Genomic DNA, 27759 nt, shown 5'->3' with positions numbered 1-27759 from the left:
GAGAAAGTTCTTTTTGTTTTAATATGAAAAACCAACCAAATAAAACAGAGGTTACAAAAATGTGTCATTCAAAAGGTCAAAGAGTCCATGAATTAAATATTAATAAATACCCAAAAGAATCCACAGGAATTTAAAAATTACTAAGCAAAATAATCTTCCCCTATGTTTTTTGACTCTGCTTTATAATTAAATAGACTAAGGTGCAATTGAATAAAATATTTTCTTTCAAAAACCTGATGTCTACTCTCCACAAATTGAAATAGTCACACATTACCTTATTCTGCCATTTCTAAGTGCTATAGCCTTAAAATTCCAATATATATTTCTTAAATTATTTGCTACCCACTTTGGGAATCAAAAACTGTTGGAACTAATAGAGATTTCTTTCCAGAGTTTTTATTACAAAATGAAAGAAAATACAAAAATGATCATTTAAAAAAAATCACAGGGTTATCATTGGGTTCCGAAAAAGTTTCCCGTCAAGAACATACTCTGGGCCCCCAAACATTTTTTTTTCTCAAGGGAGGTTTCCAAATATTTTGTTTTATGACCCGGTCTTAGTTTCACAAGTACATTATCTTGCTAAGTGACTCTCTCTTCTGCCCATGCTCTCTGTCTAGCGTAAGGATACTATTAATACATCATAATAATAAATCTGCTGTTGTTCCATCATGTGCAATCTGCCTTGCAGCAGGGGCATTGCCTGTAGCCAACTCTGACGTGTCTCTAGTGCCAGTATGTAGTTTTATAGAAGGTCAATCTTAAATTTGTGTTTTCATTGATTTCATACAGTAGGGAGGTCACCACCAGGAGCAAGGGACCTAGAAGCACTCATGCTTGGCATTTGTATTAAGATGCAAATTCATTAAAACAAACTCTAATGCTGCCTTAAAAAAGGAGAGGAAGACACAGAAGAGAAGCATAGACCAGGTGTCTCTGGAGTTAACCATAAACCTGTACAAAGGGATTTTGGGAGCTTGTTACTCGACTTGGAGAAAGGGACAGGTGGGAAAAGCGGGATGAAGTGGTTTTCTAAGAGGATTCCATGTATTGATATGATCCTCGCATAATTTTTTTCCATTGCTAGCTGTGAGAATAGCTGTTTAACTCTGGCCAACTTATTTTAATTCTCCTAGCCTCAATTATGTGGTGTGTAAAATAGGAATAATGAAACCTATCTATTAGAGTGATTGTGAGTACTGTAAGATAATAAATGTAAACTAGCTAGTTGACTGTTTTAGTTGGAGTTCTCTTGGGGCAAAGATCAGAAACTCATTGAAATGATTTCAGAGAAAATAAAGGTTTATCAAATATATGGGAACCAAGGAAACACTAGACAATCAGGAAGGAGAGGAATTGACATGGCAACAAGGATTAACTGTTCTCTCCATCTCTCTTTTGCTTGTTTTCTCAGCCTCTGTCTACACTCTGCTCTATTCTCTTTCTGTTAACCAGCTTCCTTATTTTACAAATTACTCAAATGTTCTCTCTAATCCCGGCCAATAGAGTCACCTGGAACCAGCACCTGCCACTAGCAGATAATTCTCTATGTCTTTTTATTTTACTTGCTGAGATATTCCCTATTGTCCCAATTCAATTTTTAGAGCAAAGAAATTAGTCCCAGCTTCAGTCATGCTCTAGATGGATTGTCCTAGAAGCCCACATTTCCTGATTCAGTAAGCAGGGGAAGGCCGGTGCAGCGGTGCAGCATCTGGTGGGCTGCTTGCTAGAGAATGCTCTCTGAGTGGGGCGGGCAGTGATAAGTAACTCTACATGGGTGTTCAGTTGGCACTCCCTAATGTTTGTTCTCCTTACTGCCCTGCCCTTTCCCTCTCCCCTGAGTCACTTTCTTCCCAGCACCAAGGCCCTAAGGAGGGACTTCTAGGCTCAGGATTTCTGCTGAGGGATGCCTGGGACATAGGCCCCGGTAGAGTACTTACGCTTCATTTTCTATGCTGGCAGAGGAGGCTGGTGATGAAATGACGAGCAGTCATTGTGCACTTTTTGCCACATGACAGCCAGAATAAATTTATCTCATTTTAGGTAATTTTTTGCAACATGGTAGGAAGCAGCTGTGACTAATAAATTGAAAACAGAACATAAATATTACAAAAGATATCAAGTCACCATGACAAGATGTCTCTTGAAATCCAGTGAAATGTATAATTAACTTTTTAGGCTTCTAGGACCCCTTCAGACATTTGCTCTTGCCAGGCATAAGCGTAGTGTCTCACGTTCCTCCCATTACTGTTATTGCTGCTCTGATTATTTTCCTTCCCTGCTGGACTCTGCACTTCACAACAGGGGGCACTGAGCCCACCGTGTTCAACTTCATAACCTTGGTATCCAGCATAGCACCTGGCCCATATTAGATGCTAATAAATATTCTCTTAGTTATAAACAAACTTATGTAAGAGGCTTACACAAGCAGCTGGTTTCCCTGAGAGAATCACTGAATCATTTATGCACTTACAAACTGTATTTTGCACTACAAAACGCAAAGCTCACAATTATTATATTTGCCTTCCATAAACCTCAAGTAAGCACTATTGGGGTCTCTCCTGAGCTTGCCAATTTTGGGAACTGCCCCTTCAGAACAATAGTGTACATTGTATAAATTTTGCCCTTAGAAAGGACACCCAGATGAGGGTGCTTGAGAAATTCAGCCTTTGGGAAATGCAATCTCGAGACCCATCAAGCCTACTGGTACAGACTTCATCAGCTCAGAGCAAGGGATGTTTGTTTCTATTTGGTCTGTCCAAATGGGGTGGGTGCCTTTTTCTAATTGTCATACAGGCACTATCTGCACTAGGACTGCCCGGCCCACTGCACCATGATGATGAACTCTTGATAGCTGGGTTGCCTGGAAAACGGAGATATGGATTGTTTAGGGCACTTATTCTGAGTCATTAGCAGATCAAAGAAGATAATGTATTTGACAAATGGCAGCCAATTTATTATTTTCTACTATTTAACACAAACTTAGCTCTTTACGTAAGTGCCTAACCATGATGGCCTAATCATGATGTTCCAACGAGGGACAGTGGAATATTCAATAAACAGTTCCAGACAATTGCTGACTTGTTTGTTCTGGCAGGCAGTGTCCTCCCCGAAGATGAAACAGAGTATTCTGGGTGATCACTTCCCAAAGCAAGATTCTAAGTTTAGCTTGGACTGTTTCCTCTAGTCCAAGGCAGTGGAGACTGAGAGGCAGGGTTTGTATTATTATTATTATCATTATTTTACTTTTGGTTTTGTGTTCATCTTAGCCATGGGTGAGGGAAGGAATAAACTTGTGTGTGACTATTGCCTAATCTGCTTATACAATTGCTTCTGCTATTACTGAAAGCCAAGAGGGTGGAAATTATCCAAGGCAAGAAATTATTCAGCAGAGAACCTGCAGAGGTGTACCATTGATTTCAACAGCAAATTACTTTTCCACATTCTGAGCCTAGATTTCAATATTTTCCTCATTAACTCTGAACCATGGTTTGAGAACAAACTGCTCCAGACAGAACCAAATTAAGGTCAAGTCTGTCTTTCACACCTGAAAATGAAGTTCTCTGGAAACATAAGCTGTTAAAAATACAGCATGAATAGTATTTATAAACATGTGTCTTGGACTTAGTCAAGTATAGATCATCCTGGAGAAATTAAATGTCAGTAGTGCTAGTGCTCTGTACTGAAATGTGATTTTGATATCAAGACCACAAAAACCACAAGACAGACAGCCTGAAAAATATTCACCTCTGTTATTGTCTGCTGCAAGAAACTAGGGTCACTGCTAGGAAATGGAGGACAGAATATAACCCAAGACCCAAGGAATAAAAATAAACTTAAAAAGAAGACAAGGCATTCTAACAGGGTCAAGTAAACATTATGAGCTATAGCTGTGGACAGATTGGTTAATAAGTTGTCAACAGCAGCAGCATTAAAAAAATAAGTTTATTGGACCATTGCCTTAATCATGGGGAAAACACACCTCTTGTATTATCCTGGACAGAGCTGGAGCCCATTCTACTAAGTGAAGTATTACAAGAATGGAAAAACAAGCACCACATGTACTCACCATCAAATTGGTATTGAATGATCAACACTTAAGTGCACACATAGTAAGTAGTAACATTCATTGGGTGTCGGGCAGATGGGAAGGGGAGGAGGGGATGGGTATATACATACCTAATGGGTGCGGTGCACACCGTCTGGGGGAGGGACATGCTTGAAGCTCTGACCCTGGTGGGGCAAAGGCAATATATGTAACCTAAACATTTGTACCCCTGTAATAAGCTGAAATAAAAAAGATAATAAGGAAAACATTAATATAAGTTCCTTTATCAGAAGTCATATATGGTCCATTTTCTAAATAGAATTGAGCCGGAAATTTCCGGGAAGGTAGGAAATTTTTTTCTTAAGCATGTTCATTTATTTCATAATTAGAGAATAGATACATATTTAATTTTCTAAAGGGTGCTCAGATAATGCATAAGATGGGAAGGAGGCATAAAATGACAAAATGTAGTTTATCACCACTATGGTCCATCGCCATTACCTAGAGTTGTGTTGCCCATTATGGTGGCCATGAGCCACATGGGACTATTGTCCACTTAAAATATGACATTTTAATTTAAATTTAAAAATGGATACTGATTTTGGATATATGGAAACAATCCATTTTCATCCTCTCCAATTAGGCCTATCACCCATCACTGGGGGTCCCGTAGCAGCTTAATGACTTTCCTGCCTCTAGCCAAACACTCTGGGAGGCCACACTCAAAAGAACTGCCAGTTATAATTGAATTTTTGAACTTTTTTTAAAGTATAAAAGACATACAGAAAAGAACAAAATTATAAGTATATACAGCTCCATTTATTATCACAAAATGAACACAACCCAGTTAGCAAAGAACTGGGTAAAAAATACATTAATCACATCATAAAAGTTTTCTCATTCATGATCCCTTCTTCTCTCTTCTGGCTCCCTTTTCTCCAAAGGTAACATTATCCTTACTTCTAATACCACAAATTAGCTCTGCTTGTTTTGTATAAATGGAATCATTACCATGTGCATTCCTTTGTGTCTGGTTTGTTTCCCTCAATATTATGGTTGTGGAGTTCATCCATGTTGTGATGTGTTATCTGAAGTTCATTCCTTTTCATTGCTGTAAAGGAATTTAATATATGAATATCCACAATTTATTCTTCTGTTCTATTCTTCATGAACACTTTGGTTGTTTCAAGTGCTTTGAATATTTAAACAATGTGGTTTTGTGCACACATTAGACCCTGTCTCAAAAAAATGTGTTTTGTGCACACATTTCTGTAGGATCTATTTCTAGCTATGGAGTTATTGGATAATAGAGTATGTACATGTTCAGTTTTAGAAGACACTGCCAAACCGTTTTCCAAAGTAGTTTTTTCAACTCACACTCCTATCTATAATAGTATATGAGAGTTAACATTCTATATCCTCACCAATATTTGGTATTGTCTTTTTAAGTTTACTTATTCTATGGATATTTAATGGTGTATCATTGTGGTTTTATATAGAATTCTTGATATTAATGAAGTTCAGCACCTTTTCGTATGTTCATTAGAAATTTGTTGTCTTTTGAAGTGCCTGCTCAAGTCTTTTGCTCATTTTTCTATTACTTTTCTTTTATTGATTTGTAGCAATTCTTTGTATATTCACTTAATGCACTGCAAATATGTTCTACTCCATGGCTTTGTTTTTTATTCTTAATGGAGTCCAAGTTTCTCATCTTAACATAGTCCATTTTTATCATTGTTTTCATGACCAAGGCTTTTTTGGTTCTGTTTAAGAAATCTTTCCATATCCCTAGATTTTGAAGTTACTCTACTAAGTAATCTCTTACAAGTGTTGTTTTGTCTTTCAGGTTATATTTACAACCAATTTAGATGTAGAATCCACGTGAAATATATTTTTTATATACAATGTGAGATAAGAGATAAGTTTCTTTTATTTTATATGATTACCAGTTACATGATTTTCTATTAAAATTCATGGAAAAGACCATCCTTACCACACTGCTCTGAAGTACAACCTTTGCCTAGGGTATTCAACTTATTGTAGTTTGCCTGGGACTTTCCTGATTTTAGCTCTGAAAGTTCTATGTCCTGGAAACAGCCTCGGTCTCAAACAAACAGGGATGCATGGTCACCTTACTTTTGTCATAAATCACATGGTGTAAGTATGTGTGTAAGTATGGACCTATTTCTGAATTCTCTTTTTTGAACAGAATAAGAAACTTATGCAGTCTTAATTATTTTAGTTTTATCATAAGCCCTGTTATCCTATAAAGAAAAATTATTTTAGTTTTATAATAAGCCCTGTTATCCTGCAAAGAAATTTGTTCTTCATTTCCAAGAGTTTTAACCATTTTTGGAATTTTTCCATTTCCATTGTAGAATCAGCTCTTCAATTAATACCAAAAAAAAAATTCCAAAATTGGGATGGCATTGATTCTATAGATCAATTTGAAGAAAAATTAGGTTATTTATAATATTAAGTCTTCTAAGCCTTGATTTATTTAGGACTTCTTTAATTTCTTAAATAATGTTTTGTAGTATTCTGTATGGAGGTCTCATGCATCTTTTATTTCTAAAAAAATTGGATTTCTAGATTTATTTCTAAAAAGTTGACTTTTATATTAAATAATTTTTTAAATTTATATGTTAGTATTTGTCCCTGGTGTGTAGATACACCCTTAAATTTTGTATATCGATTTTGTATTCAGGGAACTTGCTAAACTCACTTATTAATTCTAAAAATTGATAGGTAAGTTAAGCATTCTTATATTATTTTGGATTTTCTAATCAGGTGGCTGGCTCACAGGCTGTAGGTTGCCAACTCTTGCTTTCGTCCACGTTTACACTTTCCCAAGGAGTCTTTGTCTGTATAGAGTGAGCTCATGAGCTCCAGGCATGTGGCTACAACAGGAGGTCCAAATTGCTGCTCATGGGCACAGTATGAGTCTTGAGCTTTCCAAAACTGCCCCTCCCTACCTGGATATCCTGTAAATTGAGTCAATGGTGCCAAATTCATTTCCAGCACTCTTCTTTTCTTTGTGTAGGTCCAAGTTTCCATCTGGATCCTTTTACTTCAGCCTGAAAAATTTTAACATTATCTTGTAGTGCAAATATTCAAGAAAAAAAATTCTCTCAGTTTTTGTCTAAAAATACCTAATATATCACTGGATATATTGAATATTCACTAGGTTGACAGTTTTTATCCTCCTTCGACACTTTTTAGATGTCTTTGCACTGTTTTCTAGCTTACATATTTTCTGCTTTCTTTTCTCTGTATCAAGCGTCACAGACTTTTTCTGTAACATTCTCTAGTAAATATTTTAGACTTTGCAGGCCATATGATCTCTGTCACAACTACTTACCTCTGCCACTGTAGTGTGAAAACAGCCACAGACAATATGTAACAGTGTTTCAATAAAACTTCAAAAAAACGACACAGGATAGATTTGGCCTGTGTGCTGTATATAGTTTGCTGACCTTGCATTCTTTTCCTCTAGATGCTTTGAAGAGTTTCTCTCTTTATCACTGTTTTTAATAAGTAATTTGATGATAATGTGCTGTGGTATGGTTTTCTTTGTTTATTCTGCTAGGGGTTGGTTCAACTCTTGAGTCTTCCATTTCTTACCTTTTCATGTTTTTCTTTACATTCCTTTTAACCTTCTAGTTTGTAAATTCCTTTCTTTCCATACTTTCTGAATCTGTTTCTATTGACTGGTTTTTCTCCTGGATGTTATATTTTCTTCCTTCTTTGCATGCCTGATAATTTTTGATCAGATTCTAAATATTATAAGTTTTACCCTCTTAAATGCTGGGCTTATTGCACTCCTTTAAAGAGGATTGGACTTTGTTTTGTAAGCAGTTAAGTTACTTACAGAATTTACCAGAATTTGATCTTTTCAAGGCTGCTTTGAATCTTTGTTGGGGATAAAGAATTAGACTTTAGGGCTAATTTGCCTCCACTACTAAGCCATGGCCTTTTCAAAGGGAAACACAAGATATAACCCAGGATAAAAGGGGAGACGGTTTCCGAGGTTGGTATGAGAAGAGTGAAAAGTGAGCAGAAATGAGTCAATTGAAAGCTGGAAGGAGAAAGCTGAAAGGAGAAAGTAGGAGAGGGGAATGATATGCTATACTGAGATGAGCAAGTGCAAAGGCCTAGAAATGTCAAGTATATGATGTCTGAACAAAAATGATGCAAGATCCACTGTGATTGAGGGAGGACAGGAAGGCAAGAAGAAATGAGTAAACAGAGACTAGGCAAGCGTAGCAAATGCATGTGCTAAGAACCTCATTCCTCAACCCTTTAGATTACCATATACATTACAGGTTTTAACAAAGCAGATCTTTTTTTTTTTTAAGGAATAATGTTTGGCGTGCAAAAGGATAAGTAAAATACACTATAGAAATTTTATTTTATAAAATTTATTGTAAGCCTTTAATATGTGCTTAAGCCTTTTGCTCACATTTTTCTCCTACTTGTTACTATCCCTCCATTGGAGCATTGACTTTGGAGTTCTGAAGACTTGGGTTAAAATCTCAGTTTCTACATGATGTTGAATAAGTCCTTTAATCTGAGTCTTCATTTTATCCATAAAGGGGCGAGGGAGGACATGGGTATGAGCCCACTTACGGTGTTGGTATAAGTTAAAAAGACGTTTAATATCTGACAGTGTCCAGGATATGCAGACATTCATTGGATTCCTTTGCAATAAAAGCTCCTTGCATAACCATGGGAAGAAAAATTCCTTTTCCAGCCCAATTTTCAACTCAGGCTGCACAATAAAATCACGTGAAAAACTTCACAAAATGTTGATGCCCAGCCTTCACATAATGTAATTGATCTGGGATGAGGCCTGAGCATGGTATTAATATTATTTTTTAACCGCTAAGTGATTTTAACATGAATGCAAGGTTGAAAACTACTAATCTAGCCAGGAAAGGCTAACCTTTTCATCCCTTTGAAATCTAGGTAGGGGTGTGAGTGTGTGTGTGTGTGTGTGTGTGTGTGTATGTACCCCACAAAGCAAAACATGAAAACATGAGATCTATTAAGAGAAAAACAACTGCAGGCCATAACAGACATTGAGGAGAGCTGGCAATACACTTGGCTGACTTCTTAGATTCTATTTTTAATGTTGAATCCACACTGGTTATGCAACATTGAGGCTAAAGGTTTTACATAACATCTTTTTGAATCTGTGAAACCTTGACTGCTGATTTTATAAAAATCTTGGTTCTCATTTCTTTAAAAATTATTTCTACAGCAATTTCTTTTCATATGGGAAAGCTGCATTTTTTAACAAGCTATTTTTTTTTTAAGCCGTGTTTACTTTGAATTCATTTTGAGATTCACTCACTTCCAAAACAGGACTTCGTAAGAAAATTGACTCAATAAAACAAAATAAGGCTAACACTGAATATATATGATAGTTTGATAAATGTTTGAGAATATATATATTTTAGAATTTTTTAAAGTTTCTTTGGGAAAAACGTTAATTCAAGTTTCCTTGATGTTGTACTTTAACCTTTTAGTTTACAGGATCACATTAACCAAGAGTTAACCTTAGTCCTCCAGATGATGTTCCTGAGTTATTAGTAACAATCAGGTAACATTTCCTAATACATTTTTATAAAACATGAATAACTTATCCTTCTCTACTTCAGAAATATTTAGTTTTAGAAATCTAAACTCATTAGAAAATACAGATGGTGTGAAAGGATATATAAAGTATACCATTCTTCTGAGAAAAGATACTATAAACAAATGTTTAGTATTTTTCCTTTAAAATATCAATTTAAAAAGTATTCTTCATATTGGGTGTATTATGTGATACACACAATCATAGGAAAAGATATACTTAGAATTAAGACCTGGAACAAAGTACACAACATCAAAATGATGATTTCCAGTAACTAGACAGACTATAACAATTATTTTTTTTGCTAAACTGTGCTGGGCAGACGAAAAGCATCCAACTTCCACTTACAAGAGAATAACTTCCAGAAAAAGTATGTGAAAAGAAGACAATCACTTTTTTAAGTAACATTATCACAGAAAAAAACAGAACTAAATGAGAACTGCGCATTATCGATTTGAGCTTAAGACTTAGATTTGAAATAATTTTGTTCTTTCCAGATGAGTTAATAGGCTGTGAATCTGTCACGGGACTCCCAATATCTTCAGACATCATGAGGGATCTTTATCTTTACAAAGGATTCTATTGGCATCTTAAGGTATGGAGACGAAAGTCGGGGATCTCTAGTTCTCTACTGCCCTGCTTCTCTGATTATGCAGGTGGAAGAGAGGCAGTAGAAAGACACTCGAATGGATAATGAGCTAGAATTCTCCCTCCCACTTGAGATATGTTAATGTCACGAGTCAAGAGTTGCACAGGCCCCTGCTTTGTGGGCAGATAACAGGGGCTTGCATGACCATACTTTTCTCAATGTGTCCACATCCCTCTTTTTTTTCCCAACATCCATCTTTGAAAGAAACAGACTCAGATTTCCAGTTTTTCACTTTTGATAGTAAGGAAGCCTAATGATTTTAAGCAGCAATGAGCAACTTCATTTAAACTGATTACTTTAGACTGAACTAAAGAGAAATAGCAATAGTACTCTAGTAAGTCTTCAGAGTCAGGCATCATAACAACATTTCCAAGAGGTGGAAGAAAGTACGAGGGTTAGGAGTATGGGAGAAAGACAAGACCTCATATGACAGTTAAATCAGTAATTAAGTAAGAGAGATCTGTTAGGATCACAGCAATCCTAAATGTTATCTTATTTAAAATGTTTAGTTGGATGGGCTTTTGAATGAAGCTTTTGATTATTCTGATTCCAAATATGTCAAATTCAGCAAATAATTAATATTACTATACTATTAATATTACTATATTCCAATCTTACAAGTAAGTCTTCAAGTTTTTGGTAATGAAATGAAGTTATAACTTGAATAGTCTCACTATTGTTATCTTCCATTGGACATCTGTATCTGTGGGTTCTTCATCTGCAGATTCAAACAACTGCAGAAAGAATATATTAGAAAAAAACAATAACTATACAATAAAAATAATACAAATAAAAAATATAGTATAACAACTATTTACATAGCATTTACATTGTATTAGGTATTACAAATAATCTAGAGATGATTTAAAATATTTGGGATGTTGTACAGTGTATGCAAATACTATGCCATTTTATATAAGGAATTTGAGCATCTGCAGATTTTGGTGGGAGAGGGGTCTTGGAACCAGTCCTCTGCAGATACCAAGGGAAGACTATAACTAGAGTTTCATCTTTTGTTATCATTTTGAAAATTCAATACATATCTTGAAACACAAAATCCTGGAAAGACTTGATACTCATAGATAAAACTGTATAGGTCTAACTGCCTTTATGGAAGTTCCTAGAAGCTTCCTAGCCCAAGATCAATGTACCAAATATTTAAATGACTTTACCAATTTCAATAAATGCCAAGACTGATACAATCTGATTATAATCACTAGCTAGTGTATAACTGAACACATTGGGTAGCTCGAAAATTCACTAGTAGAATAAGAGGAAGACCACAGGAAAGCATGATAAAAATCTTTCTGGTTCATTCATTTATAATCTTGAGTAATTCTGCAAAGAATTTCCAGTTTTTAATCCAATATGTTTTCCTAATCTTCCTGGGGACTAAAAACAGGTTAGGAGTGGGAGGGAGTGGAAAGAAGATGAGGAGTTCTGTTTTTTAGCCACTGCCATAAAGCTCAGGAAAAAGAGAAACTCCAAATCACCAAAGAACATTATTTCCTTAAAATGTTTTCAAAATAAATATGAGACCAATCTTCAGAACAATGTACAACCATGGATAAGTTAAAACCTTTGGGAAGGGGGATAATTGGGATAACTCTTGAATACTGTATAATCAAGACCTAGGAGAACTGACATGTTTCCAGTTTGCTGGCAAAAGAAAACATGGGAAGGTTGGGACTGGCAGGCATTGTAACATTTTATATGAAACTATGAAATAGAAACAACTGTGCAAGACACATGACTCAGACAAACAAACACCCCAAATGTACACCTCTAAAAATGCGTGATAAATGTTTAATATACTGAGGATTAAGTCACAAAATCAAGACAGATTTTTTACTTTAGCTATGTTCATTTCCTTTGAATTCTTCTAAGAGTTAAAAATGAACTATCACATTTATTGATTTAGAACCATCATATTTTACTTCTGGAAAATCTAATACCTTTCAAAAAGTTATATTTTTAATGTTAGCACAAAAATTACTTCCTAACATTTCATTTTTAAAAAAACTTTTTCGCAGCCAAAGATTCCTATTTTTGAATTACAGTACTGCAAGGCACATACAGAACTCACTTTCTTCAAAACACACAGAAGAGATACTCCCTGAAATAGACTTTTAAAATCCTTGAACAATTAGAAATACTACAAAGTTAGCAATTTTTAGGTAAAAATGTTGCTCCTACAGGATCATGCACCTTTCTTAAAATCAACTCAGCACATATGTATAAATAATCCTTTTTTAAAACATTTGTACTTGCAATGCAAATACAGTGATGCTGAAAACAGCACTAAACGAAATCCTGAAATCCTATAGCTTGATAAAATTTTATGTTATTGCCTTTATTAGAGACTGTATCATCTCTAGTATTTTCAAAGACTTGAATAATGGGGTAACTACATAGGAAATAAAGAATTTTTTGAAAACAATATTTTCTTTACCTCTAGCATCAATTTTTTAAAATAAAGAATGCTAAATGAATTATATTTTTACGTAGTAAAACTGAAGATAGACCATTTAAGTGCTTCTACCAAATTTAATGCAGCTTAATTAGGGACCAGGTACATATTTTCCTCTGAACATTTTTGGTCAAGCATGTCTAACCATAAAAGCAAATAGAATTTTAAGAGGTAGATTTTTTTCCCCATGATGTATTTTGTTAATAAATGTATTGTCAAAGAAATAAAAATAAGGACTGAATGTGTTTTCTTAAAGTATAAGGGTCCAAAAGAAAAATAAAAGATAGATATGATATTCATTACAGTCTGACATTTTAACAGTCATATAGTATTGGATGCTTTGTGACCAGTGCATTTTGGACTCTCTCAGAATCAAAATACGAGTCTGCCAACTGTATTAAATCCTCCTCCGCCCCCTCCACCAGTTGGTCCACAGCTTCCTGGTGGGTCATTGTCATCAAATCCATTGGGCCGAAATGAACAGGAGGCAGATGCAGCTTGTAGGGCCCGGGCTCGAGCATTTAACTCCTGTTCCTAAAATTGAAAATAATTTTTATGAAATTAAAATGCTAAATATAATGCAGGGAATAGCATCTATACAAATATTTTAAAAGTATCTTAATCCTTAGCATCCTTGAAATTTCAATAACTTTAAAAATACTGACCACATCAAATCTTTATCAAATCCTTACTAAATGATATGAAGTACATAATAATCTTTGGAGCAAACTAGGCAGACAGCAACTCCTGGTGCAACTCCACAGAACAACAGATCTTAAAAGCCATTCATTCTGTTTCAATAGCTCACTTTACAAGAGAGGAAACTAACATCCCTAGGTCATAAAATTTCTCTACAGAAAACATTACAGCTCCTGCAACATTCTCTAATACACACTGGAATAGATTTTTTTCTAATATACAGAATGTAGAATTCAAAGGTTATCACAGTGGATTATCCACTCTATCAACTGGAGCTATTCTGGAAGCGGCTGATTACAGTAAAAAGTATAACTATGGGAAGAAGCCTGAATTTTTTCTACCCCTTCCTTAAAACTATTTCTCAATAAATTTGTAAAACAGGTCTCAAAAAACAAAGATAAGTACAATGAAGCCTATCTCCTTACGTTAATACTTAAAACTTTTCTCTACCAGATTAACAGAATTTTTATCAGGAATCAGTCATATTCATCTAAATGTCAGGGACATATTAGACTATAACACTATTAGGCATTTAGCTTCAAAGAGAGCAAATGTGAATAAATATCAGCAAATTCATTTGGCATGGTGTAAAACTGGATTCCAAAACTAGGGGCCCACAAACTCTTTGGAAGAATATGCAAAATATTCTGGTGCTCATTTTTTTGTGAGAGGGTCTATGGCTTTCAAGTGGGGTTGCTAACAATATGGTCTAAAAGCCACTGGTAACAGCATAACCCTTAATTTGTTAGCATAATCATCCTGAAGAACTTTTAAAATACAGTTACCGACAATAACAAAAACTGTATTATTTCCAATTTTTCAAATTAAATCCCAATGACTTTGTTTCATCTGCCCAGGTAATACTATGTTATAATTTCTAGATAAAAATTTTTAACTATTCTTTTCCTTTCATAAAATGCTCAATTTTTCACTATGAAGAAAAAAATCCAGACTTACCCTGATATCTATCCCTCACATTATAGACACCTTATTTCTCAGTAGCATACAGTGCCTGCTGTGTGACTCCCAATACACAAGAATCACATATTTTTAGGGCTGAAAGAGACCTTCAATAAGAAACTCCTGCAACAGAATGGCCTAATTAACCTGTCTCTGAAAAAGCTTTTAAAATTTAATTTGCAGCATACTTCTTACAAACTTTTTGCATCTACTGTGTCATTTATGACATTTATAATTGCTGTCTCCTCTATATAATGTCTACCCACACAGTTATTTTTGAGGTGATATATATTAATTTATTCTTCAATCTGTAAAATTAAAGAATTACAAATGTTTTACAGATAGAAAATAAAAGCCATAGATAGATACAGCAGAAACGGACACAAAAATAAAAACCAAAATCCTCATTGCTCTAGCTCTATAACCAATTAAACTATGCGAACAAGCAATGAAACTATGACTCTGTATCTAAGAAATAATATTGGATTTCAGATATAGATATGTTCCCTAATGAGTTAAAACTGAATGAATATGTAAGGTAGAGTTCAAGAAGTTCTGTTCCCAAAAGACACAGCAAATTTCGCCTATACTTTGTTATAAAGTGATTCCCTCCCAGAAACTATGTGGAAGGACACATAAAACACAAAATTAATAACTCCAGTGCTTTCTAACTTCTATGAAACCTATTATTTTATTTTAAGACACAGGTTCCCAAAAGAGTAGTATTTCTTTTTTGCTTTGTTATCTGTTTATATAAATATATGGCTGACTGAGAAAAATGTGTGATACTGTTTTCTGAAGATAAGCTTAAACAATGAATAGAAATAGGAAAAACTGTCTTTCTTCTTATTTAATATAGACAAGAACACTGTGTACAATGTCAAAATTATGATTCTCATAGAATATGTAATTTATATCACAAATTTTATCAAGTATTAAAATTAATTCTAATTTCAATAGTGGACTACACATTTAGTCACAGAAAGTTACTATTGCTTTGGGACAAGTAACTTTCAGTATATTTAGATCTCTCATTCAAGTAAAATTGGTGACATTACATTAATTCATTTTTCGTTAAACTGCACACATATATTATATACTCTTCTGTACATATGATAAAAAAAAAATTAAGAAATTAAACTACCACCTCCTCCAAAGAAACAAAGGAAAGAAACCAAGCAAGAGAAGATAGAAAGCTGTCTGTGGTGGATGTGGGACAGATGGGGTGGTAATCTTCCCAATGCAACCGTGGTGGTACTTACACAATCTTTCTCTCACTGGATACTAACCAAAGGCATAGTTTTTGTAATCCAGACACTAAAAAAATGCAGATATTCCTAATAGAAGTTGGACTGAAGGAAAAGAAATATATGAACAGAAAAGCCTGTTCCAAAATTTACTTTGAGATCCACAATTTGCATTATTTTCCTATGTGTCAGGCTTGGATATATAGAGTATAAAATGGTTTGTCATGTAGGATTTTTTGCCTGGGCTTTTCAAAACCATTAATCCTGCCAATACTGGAAAGAGCAACATTTTTTTTCTAACACTAGAAAATCTGGTGTAGCTAGATTTAAATTTAAATGGGGAATCCTAAAATTGAAGAATGAAATCCTAAAAAAAGTAAAATTATCAGAAGGCGAGTTTTTAATGTGATTATGAACCCTGCTATGTACTAAAATGGTAAGTTCATTTGTAGTATTGCTCAAGAGCAAAGAACTCAAAATGTTCACTCCACATCCTTATTTTTACGATTTAAGTTTTTATAGTTGTTTTATAAATCAGTTTAATACTATTTCTTAAAGCTAAAGTTGTGTTCTAATCTAGACATAGTAATCTATTATAAAGCATGACATTTTATAATATAAAGCATTAGCTATGAAATGGACATAAATTTTGAATCATACTTCAAAAATGGATGTAAAAACAAAAATGGGAATAAGAATAAAAACACACACATACATGCTCCCTGTGTTCGAAATGATAGCTGAAAACTTCTGTATACAAAATCTCAACATGATTTCCCACTGCCTGGCATTTATGAACATGTTTCATCAGTACAACAGAATAAATACAGAATCTCTTAACACAAATTTAAGATACCAGAATAATTTGGTTAAATGGTATGCGAAAGCTTAAAATTCAAGCCTTTATCAATCACATTACTGTACTTAAAAGTAAATAATCGCAATCTAAATATACTTAAGTTCCTAATTAAGAATGAATATTTATTACTGTACTTTGCTTTAAAAAGGCACTTGGATAATGAAGCTTTGATAGCCAGTCTTAATACAGGTAAATAAATACCTTACTGTAAAATTTTGCAATATTGTTTTTTGCATTAAACAACCTTCCAATAAGAAACTTAAGATGGAATTAAAAGTGTAAAACACTGAAAAACTGAATTTACAAAATACATAAAGCTTTTCCTTTATACTAACATAAAAGCCTTAAAATAATAATGAAAACAATGACTCCTCATGTTCAAATACTGTATAATCAGAAAGTAATGAAGTAAATGGCAAGGTAGTTAAACTGGAAAATCATTTAGAGTTAGGTTGTAATATAAGTAGCTGTTATGGCCACAAAAGCATTAGGCATTACAATCACAGAAATTAGAGTAGTTTCTTGTCTTTTGAAACCCACATTTCTCCTTTGATAAATATATTTCACCCAATCACTGATAACACAAACATTTCTAAAAGTCAAGATTGCACTAGGTCTTATTGTCTGTATTTCACATTACAGAAATTTTCTATTTCAACTTAACCCTCTTCCCCTCATTCCACCTCTCTAATCTTCAAGAATCACAATTAATAACTAGTGCTTACAGGATATCCAGTAAGAAGGACATAGTTGAACACATTCTATTTTTATTACCTTAATCACAGGCCATCTGACTGGATGTCAGATGAATCTTTGGTAGTGCATCAGTTCTAACAAATATTCTGAATTTCCATTTTTTTCTGTAAAGTTTATTGTTTTTGTGTTACTCTATAATACTGCTGCACTCCTTTAAATAAAAATGTATCATGCATCATTATTTGAGTATTTTATAATGTATATTTGAAAGCTTTTGAGAAAATTTCCCTCTAAAAATCAATACTATAGTGGCCCATTTCTTCTCTTATTCTATCTGTATCTTTTAGGAATTTTCCGACTTTCAAACACAAAATTTTTAGAAATTTACTCATTTAAACTCAAAATCACTTGAGATTACTCAATATACCTACAATTTCCCCCATAATTTACTACTGATCTTTTATGTTGAGAGCAAGTTGGCAGGTTTCAAAGAAAACATTTTCAGAAAGACCTTTATTAACTTTAAAGTAATAAAATCACTAACTCCTTAAAAAAGTATATTTATCAATAAATTCATCTCATGAAACTTTTATTCCATGGCTTTTATTAATTGTTCTATTATCTCCTTGGTTTTATTGACCAGATTCTCAAAGAATACAAATATCCTTTCTTTATACTACCTTTTAGTGTTCTTTATCTTATCCACTTGAATGTCAAGAAATAGCCCTTAAAATATTTACACAAAGATCTTTCAGGAATAAATACCAAATTTAGCAGTTGTTTTTCCTCATAGGTGAGACTAAGGGGAAGAAGGAGGATACTTCCATTCTATTAAACTTTGTATATTTCTATGTGACATGATTTTATAATGAGCACTTTTGTAACTAAAAATAAATAAAGTCTTCTATACTGCATCTAATTGCCACTTTTAATAATTAATTCACAATATTAGAAAGTAAGACAGTTTAATTATATAGGTTCAGCTCATTTCATATAAATCCAGACTCAAGTTTCAGAGTTCCTTGAAAACATTTAAGTTAGGTTTCAAAATTAGGGTACTCATTTAACCACCCGCCAATTATTTAATATTTTCCACAAATACTAAAGCTTGTATTTCCAACTTACCTGTAAATATAGTTTATTATCTTTCGTTATAGCATCCATAAGTTCTTTCTGTAGAGGTGGGTCTCCATTTATCCAGAGTCCACTGGTTGGATTATTACCACTTAACCCATTAGTGCTGTTCTGTTTTTTATACAAAAGAACATAAGCTGTGTCCTTTGGAAATCTACTCGTAATTTTCTGGACTGACTGAAATGAAGTAAATGTCACTCTACTGTCATTAAATAAAAACCACTCTTTTGACATTTCCTTATTTTCCAAATCCTGTTCAATAATTGCACTGGGACTATCTCTCCCTAGTAAATGACTCTGGGAGGATGCTAATGCCAGAGTTTCAGACTGATGGCACATCTGGTATGAAGACTCTGTACCTGTGATATTTCTGGCATAAGAATAGTAATGCCCACTTTCAGAGGATATACCAGAGTGAACGACAACAGAACTTAATAGATAGGGCACCAATTTTGGGAAGCATCCTTCTTCAGTCCCCGAAGGCTTTAATTTTTTAGCTAGGTTCTCACTGATATCAGTGAAGCCAACATCTACAGACCAACGTTCTGACAATGAAGAGAAAGAAGTAGTTCTTTTAACTGGCAACTCCAAAACCAGTGGCAGTGACACATTGTCTAAAATTTTTCTTCTCACATGATACTTCTGATCATAAGAAAATCTCAGGAGAGTAAGAATAAGGTATTCAGGTTCCTCTGTGATTTGCATAGTTTTCTCAGCATTCTGCAGAGAGGCACAGTTTTCACAATAATATTGGTTGTCACCAGTAAGAATCTCTGGAGCCAAAAAATAATTTAGTAAGTCAGTTACTGAAGGTGTGGTTTCACCTCCTGGTTTCTGAGGTACATCTTTATTAACGAGAATCTTGTTAGATTCATTAGGGATAGAAGTGTTTTCAGTACAGTAAAACTCATCAGGAGGACTGCCTATTGTTCTTTCATTCACAACTGAGTCACAGATAAAGGCAGCTGTTGCAGGATTATAAACTACTGGTTCTTCTGAAGGACCTGGTACAGTGGCTTGCATTAGACCACCATTTTGTGTATTGGGTGATGATGCTGGACCTTGGAAAGACAAGTTTTCCATAGAAGAGGAAGGACAAAAGGCAAGTGAGAGATCTGTAAAGGCTTCTACTTTTTGTGAGGTACTCCTGCAGTTCAAACAACATATGTGAGTCTGTAGTTTTCCTCCAAACATTTTTTCTATTAAAGTCTTCTCACCGTCACTTGTGCAAGGGGTCTCTGTTAGTATAGCTGCTTTATTATCGACTTCCTGTAAAGAAGTTTCATTGTACCCCAGACTTCCAGGAGGTTTATGTGAGGACTGAACTTTCAAGATCTTTTCTTCTTCATGGAGCCTGCAGGAGAATATATCATTATATAGCTACTTCATTTAAGTTTAAATGTCATTTCTATATAAAAATATTGCTAGTTTATATAAATAGCCAAGTTATTTTCATTACATATAATGCTTAATTTAAAAAAATGAAGTTTTTCCTCTTTTAATCAAAAAGAGTGTTTAATAGTTCAAGAACGCAGAAGAGAAGTTAGGGGCTATTACTACTCTATATTCTCATTAAACCTTCTTCATACTGCTATTTTATAGCACTTATTACATTATAGTTATTATGTTTCTGTCTGCCTGGCATCTCATAGTAAGTCTAGCACAAAGAAACCACCGAACAGATCCTGCATTGAAAGGAAGGAAGGCTGCACATGGTGAGCCCAACTAACTTCACTAGTCAAACAACAGAAGAGAGCAGACAGGGAGGTACAAGAAGATAATGGGTTTTATTAACTAAGTGGTTAGGAGCCGGTAAAATATACCAAACCCATATAGTTATGTACTTGTCTAAAAGAGTGACTTAACTTTTTTGGCCCCGGGACTCCTTTATGCTCTTAAAAATAACTAAAAAAAAAAACACAAGAACTTCTGTTTATGTGAGATATCTATCAACATTTACTGCACTCAAAAACTGAGAATAAAACCAATAATGTGTTAACACATTTAGAAAAATAATGAATCCATTTCATGTTACTATAAATAAGATTTTAAAAATGAAACATAGTTACATCTTCTAAAACCAAAAACAAATTAGAAGAATGGCACTGTTTTACATTTTGCAAATATTTTAAGTATCTGGCTTAATTGGAGACAGCTAGATGCTCATATTTTCTCTGCATTCTATCTATTGTTATATTTTTTTTTTGGATGAAGCATATAAAGGAAATCTGGCCTCACACAGATATGTAGTTGAAAAAGCGAAGGCTTCACAGACTCCTAAAAGTGCTTTGGTAATCCTTAGGGGTCCTTGTATCACACTTTGAGAACAGATGGATAAAGAAAGAAAACCCAAAACAGAAACCAAATGAAAAACAAAAGAAATCTTAAAAAACATACAATAAATACAGGAGTATTTTAAAGATTAACAGTTGAAATATGTTTTAAAAGGTAGAGACAATACTAAACAGAAATAAACTGTTATGAAATAATTCAAATCATTAATTTTAAAAATACTTTTTACCTGTCTAGCAGAAACCTGAGGTATTCAGAACAATCTTGCTGTGACCTGGGAGTAAACCATGGAGGTCTGGAAGCCTCAAAGAATATCCGAGGTGCGTATGCTTCTCTCTTTTGATAGCAGTAGAGAAAATACAAGATACACACCATGAAATAAGTAACTGAAATCTTAATATACAATGTTTAGTGAGGATCACTTAAAATTACATTGTACTCAGCCTTTACTAAAAAGTATCAGACAAGGGGGCAACTTAAGGGCAGATAAAATGAGTTAGAAATAAATTGTTAGCCTTTGATCCTAACTTCTCACTCTGAAGAGAATAGAGAGCTAGAAAAATTATGTGACTTGTCCAAGGTCAGACAGCTAAATGAATAGCACAGGGGATACATTAGAACCTAAGTCTCTAATATTTGATGTAATGTTCCTGTCATTATCCCTCTATGACACTCATGTGACTGAGTTCACAATTTTTAAAAAAATCAAATCAGAAAAAGATATGTTAATGAATACGTATCTTGAACAAAGTAATAAGGGGAATACTCTATAGAGTCATGCATATCTACTTGAGGTGAAAATTTCCTTGACTGGCGGTACACGTCAGAAATGTGCAGAATGCAAGCACACTGGTTAGGGACCTTGCTGATTTTTTTTCTTTTAAGTAGAGAGGCAGTTTAAACTAGTAGTTGATCATGTATTCTGGAGTAAGCTAGGTTCAAATCCTAAATTTTGCCATGACAAAGGAAAAAAAAAAGAAAAAACTGAAAAGGTATCTGAAAAGATGTGATTATAATTTGAAACTGTGGAATACTCCCAAGACTTTTTTTTTAATTTCAGCATATTATGGGGGTACAAAAGTTTAGATTACGTATATTGCCCTTGCCCCCACCTCCCCCCCATCAGAGCTTCAAGCGTGCCCCCCATCAGAGCTTCCAGTGTGTCCATCCCCTAGACGGTGCGCATCGCACTCATTATATATGTATACACTCATCCCCTCCCCCCCACATCTGCCGCACACCCAATTAATGTTATTCCTAAATGTGCTCTTAGGTGATGATCAGTGAAACCAATTTGATGGTGAGTACATGTGGTGCTTATTTTTCCATTCTTGCGATACTTTACTTAGTAGAATGTCTCCCAACACTTTGAATGTTTGTGGCATATGACAATGGAGTCCTCAGTTAAGGAAAATTTTACCCCAGTTAGGGGTGTTTATAGCATTTTGAAGAAAGTTTAGCATACTGGTTGAGCATGGGCTTCAGAGCCATTTGGTTCATATCCCAGTCCTGCTATCTATTTGCATGACCCCGAGCAGGTAACTTAAGCCTGGTTTCTTCATTTGTAAAAGGGGGATATACCTTATAAATTACCTGATAGATTGGTTTTGAAGATTAAAAGATAAAAGACTTAGCAAAGGGGCTAAAAAATTTCAAATGCTCAATAAATGTTAGCTTTATTAATTATAAGAAAAAAAAAGACTTTTCAATTATATAGGGAAATCTACCTACCTAAAATAATCCCTGTCAGTCTGTTACCAGAGAGGGTCTCAATTGTGACAGAACTTTAATTAGGCTACTGTTAATGTCTATTCTTCTTTTCTTGGGAGCAGGGAAACCTCCCCTAAGGTTTTTTTCCTAGTAGCTCTGGTTTAGTAAGTTAATATAGTTTGTATAGCTGCCTAAATATACATAACATATGTATTATATAGTAAATACAGAACAGTGATAAAGCAAGTACAGAAATCAATTTACTAAGCAACGATGGGGGAGTGAGGAAAGGAGGTAGTTTTCACTGTTTTCATTTCCCTTGGTCCTAATATGTTAAATTTAATTGGTGAACACATTTCCTCCCAGGTAAAGAATAACAAAATTATTTCTTCAAGTAAATTACCACTCATAAACCATCATTATCATCCCATATGTTAATCCTGGCTCAATTCTTTCCATTTAAGAAGTTGTACTTGAGGTATTTCTCAGCTTATGGATAGAAAACAAGGCATTCCCATCAACTGAATCCTGTCAATTCTGAATCTCTCTTCTCTTTTAGCCCTAACTACTGCTCATGTAGACCTCTGTGAGACAAAGGCAATCAGAATAAAACCAGAAAATAATAATATATTATATATAAATGACTTAAATATTCATGTGTATAGGCTCAAAGTCTAAACCCTAAGAGTTCGCTGTATGTGAGGATTCCTCTTTGAATGCTTATCAAGACACTGCATAAAGTGTCTCTCAATAAACATCTTTTGAATGAATATTTACTATACATGACCTTCTTTGTCCTTAGCATAAATTAATCTCTTTGGATTAATTTGTGGACGTAAAAGATCACAAAATTTTAACCTCTATAACTTAAGATAAACAGAACTACAGAGATCTTTAGTCATAATGAAAGGGTATATACAAGAAAAGAGAAAAAAGAAGCCTACGTACTACAAAATTATTTTAGTTGCTCATTATTGAACAAATCTATTAATTTAGTATCTGTAAGCTATTAAAGACGCATTTAAAAAGAATTCTTCCTGAAGAAGCTTTATTTGTTGGATAGGAAATCAGATCTTATTTGTATTAATTTTTAGAACAATGGGTCTGCATAATATTCATCTATAAGAATGGGAAGCAGAGGGAAGAAAAAAACTTAGAGCATATGCTGATATCTAGATATTTTAGGCAGCACCTCTTTAGCATTTCTAAGTAGATTTGTTGTGCTAGGTGAGATGTGTGATAGATATATTATTTCATCAGTTAAAAAAGTTTGATATAATGTAAAGTATAAAAAATATTACCAATGCAGGTAACATAAACATACCGCACACATACATACTCACCTGTGTATGAGCCAAAAAAGCAAAAAGATGCTGTAATTTTTTCATTAATGAATTGCACCCATTTAAATTTAACGATAATACTTGCCTCCTGAAACTGAAAGAGAATAAAATATAATGATTTATGTATATATGTGTACACACACATGCATTTTTTTTCTGTGCATACTTTTATTTTATTTTTTTTTTCACACATGCATTTTTGAAAAGACTTTTTAAAAGCTAAAAGGAAGTTAGTTCAAGAACTTACTATCCTCCAAGTAAAACTTCACTTACTTGATGGCCCTTTACCTAATAAAGTTACCACTTATAGTAAAGAAGGAAGCAGAGAATGACAATAAGTGAACACTTACTATACGGCCTGGCACTGGCCTATGTGCTGTCACATATTATGCCTATTTTTTAGCAAATAGAAATAGGTTAAGCAATTAATTTATAGCTTAAGTAACTTATAAATTCTTTCAAATCTGCATGAAATAAAAAATATGCTATCATCAAAAAGCACTATAAAGTTAAAGTGATTTAAAGAGTGTGGCAGTAGTATAGCATGAGAAAAGGATAAATTATTCAAAAAATAGTAAAGGAACAACTGGGTATCCATTTGGAAAAAAATGGAGTTAGATAAGATTTGACGTCATTATAGATGCCAAAGGAATAATTAACTAAATATAAAACACAAAACTACTGAAGTATTTAAAATAAAAAAGAGGGAAAACTTTAGAGGGTGAAGGCTTTTTAAAATCCAGACATTATAAATGAAAAGTGGCAGATTAGACTACATAAAATAAAAAATTATAAATAAAATACTCCATGAATTTGAACCACATGACTAGAAGGAAGCATGTAACAACAAAGGATTATCATCCAGAGTAGATATAAATCAACATGAAAATGAAAAAGACCCAACAAAAAGATGTACAAAGAAAAGGTTATTTAGAAGAGAAACACAAATCAATTAAACAAAAACAGAGAGGGAAAAACTCTATAATGGTCAGCCATATGCAAATTAAAACAAAAAGACATTTTTCCGCAGATTAGAAAAAATTTAAAAGATTGATTTGCTGGTAGAGATATGTGGTCATAGGTACAATAATATATTAGTATACGAGTTTAAAATGCTACAGCCTTTTTAGAAAGCAATCTGTGTCTAATCAAAGAAAATCCTCTATCTGCATATGGGCAGAAGATATTAATTACAAGCAAAACAACCTAATATTCATCAATAGGAATATGATTAAATACATCATGGCATAATCATTTACTCAGAATGACACATCTGTGTTGCCTTAAAATGGGAATATTTCCAGCACAAATTATTAAATGATAAAAGCAAGTAGCTAGAAAAGAATATAAAAATAAAATTCTCTGCAAATTTTTTTTTTTAAAAACAATGCATTTGTTTTTATATTAGGTATGAACTCATAACTGTACAAAAAAAGATCTGGAACAATGCACACAAAACTGTTAAGAAATTACCTTTGAGAATGGAAGTGCCTGATTTTTATCCTATATATGTCTAAATTTAATTTTTTTAAAACCATAAAAAATTCACATATTACTTAAGAAATAAAATATGCTGTCTACCTATTTCATAATACTATGTTGTATTACTGGCCACTTTTCAGTAAGAGGTGCTCTTTTATTTGCTCTTGCCAGTTACAATTGTTTTAGGTCTCTGTTTTCTCTGTCACCTGTAAAATGAGATGTCTGGACTAGATGACCTCTGGTGGTAAGATATGGATTCTTTTAGTCTTCTGCCTGGTATCACTTACATATAAAAGTACACACCTTTTCTTCAAACAAACAAACAAACAAAATTTCAAATACAAACAGACCAAAAAAGAAAACAAAACACTAAACCAAACCCAAACTACGTGAGTGCTGATATTATAATCTAAGGCCAAAAAATAAAGCTAACTCTACATTTCATTATTTATGATTCCTCTAGGCAGGCATGACAATTTACAAAAGTTTATAACTCAATTTGTAAACAAACATCTTTGGGCAAGTTCCATGAACACTTTTTTTGGTAATGAGAAAAAAATTCAACCATGTTTTTGGCTTTCAGGAAGTTTATCATTATTTTGTACCTTCACAAATAGCATTCATATAACTAACAACCTTTGATTCTCTGGTTGCAAAAAAAAAAAAAAATGGATTTTAAAATAAATCCATAAGAGGGCAAAGAAACTTGCTGGTTTAGATATTTATTCAGTAACTATTGTCTTGGGGTGGGAAGCAGAGCTTAAATTTCTTAAACATCAAAAAAGAAGTTGTTTATCTGATAAACAACAAAACATCTACAAGCAGATAAAATTAAAAATGATCTCAAAAGATATATAGGTTAAAAAAAATACACTGTCTCATGGGATAACAGCAAAGTATTCCAGGATACTTAAACTTTTTGAAAGAGAGGCTTACTTAATTCCTCTGTGACACTATTAAATATCAAGTCAGAGTAATTAAAAAATAGTGGGATTCTAAATGCAATGCACAATATAAATAGTGAAGAAGAATTTACATAAGTTAATATTTTAATAGTTTCTGAGCACTAAAAGCCATTTCATTTCTCAATAAGGCAATATAAGAAATGTTAACACATTTGTACTATTGATAAGAAATAATGTGTAGATAATTCCACCATCATACATTTCATTAGTATGTATCAATTTCTACAGTTAAAATCAAAATACTCAAATTTAAACTTACTCTGTGGCCATAAACAATGCCTGTATAACACTGTTCATATAACATGTATTTCCTAGGTTAATTAAACCAGTTTTCCCAGTTTCAGATTTTCCAGAAAGTCTAGACAAGCAAGATGCCAAAGAATTGGATTGAGAAGTCCAGGCACTTTGATTGAGAATCAACTTAATCTTCTCTTCACTGGGCTTAGGAAAATCCTATAGATCATAAAGAGGAAAAACTGTTTAAAAAGTAAAAACTATTTTTATTATTAAATTAATTAACACCATAAAGAAGATTCTTATATTGACATTTGAACTTTCTTTTCTCCCACTTAGTTTTGAAATCACTAATAGTATTTGGCAAGTCATCAAAAAATCAAATTACACTGCATCGCAAAAATAAGTATCTCCTAATGGCAAAGTTTATCAAACTGAAGAACATTTAAAAATCAGAAATTCCAGTCATATCTGAACAATTTATGTTCCCTATTTGCCAGCAAAATGTTCACAAAATAAAACTTAGAGATCAGAGAGTATACTGCAGTGCTATGCAAAGGCAGCAGAATAAAGACTTAAATTAGCACACAATTGAATAAGCTAAAAAATAAATAATTTACTTTCAAATTTTGTAATAAAAATGTCCCCTTTTCATTCATTATTTATATTTACTCAGTATTAACACTTAGAAATAAAAGCCCAAAGTAATTAGGGGATGAAAAATGAAAGCATCTAAACACAATGACCTCTAACTTTGAAAAAGAAAATTCAATCTCATGTTTAACCATATAGAAAATTATTACAACATACAGATTCTTCTTATCCACTTTGTGAAGTATGAGATAAAATTTTAAGTGTAAATGATTTCAAGCATGAGTGGAGCACTGGAAAATAAGGAAAGTTGGCAAAATCATTAGTGCCTTTTTGGATTGCTATAACCATTTGGTATTTGGTCTTAGAAAACAAATATTTTCTGAAGTAATTTTAATTTAATTTTTTTCTTTGTTTACAGCTAAAAGAAAGTGCTCTCCTCAGGCTAAGAGTGAGTCCTTTGCTTCTTCTGAGCCTATATAAGTTATCAGAATTTTCAACATGAGAAGCACTGAAAAGCTGAAGAATGGCAATCAATTCACAAGTTTAACAGCTCAGCTTTCTTCTGTGGGCACAGTGACGCTATAGAAAGAGATTAACATTACTATCAAATCCATGACAGAATGCTCCTGTCCATAATTTACTTCTGAAGTGTCAAAGTGTCATACCAGTGGTACATACTGATTGTTTAACAGTCTTGTGTTCCAGAGTCAACCATAACCAGTTTGATTTAGATATATAG

General features: G+C 33.4%; 1 protein-coding gene across 2 annotated transcripts in view; it reads right to left on the bottom strand.

Moving 5' to 3' along the window:
• Window positions 1-9725: 9725 nt before the first annotated feature.
• Window positions 9726-27759, bottom strand: part of USP38 (ubiquitin specific peptidase 38) — a 34494-nt gene continuing 16460 nt past the window's right edge. For both annotated transcript variants that reach the window (XM_069493157.1, XM_069493156.1), the window contains 5 exons: window positions 26452-26645; window positions 23746-23839; window positions 20922-21028; window positions 18392-19754; window positions 9726-13339 (listed from right to left, as the gene is read on the bottom strand). In XM_069493157.1, coding sequence (XP_069349258.1) covers window positions 13178-13339; window positions 18392-19754; window positions 20922-21028; window positions 23746-23839; window positions 26452-26645 — 1920 coding nt within the window. In that variant the 3' untranslated portion in view covers window positions 9726-13177. The remainder of the gene's footprint in view (window positions 13340-18391; window positions 19755-20921; window positions 21029-23745; window positions 23840-26451; window positions 26646-27759) is intronic.

Source organism: Eulemur rufifrons, chromosome 18 (genome assembly GCF_041146395.1).
Source record: "Eulemur rufifrons isolate Redbay chromosome 18, OSU_ERuf_1, whole genome shotgun sequence".
In the NCBI taxonomy this organism is placed as follows: Eukaryota; Metazoa; Chordata; class Mammalia; order Primates; family Lemuridae; genus Eulemur; species Eulemur rufifrons.
Note: the sequence above shows the minus strand (reverse complement) of the source record. Positions and strands in the feature narration are given on the sequence as shown.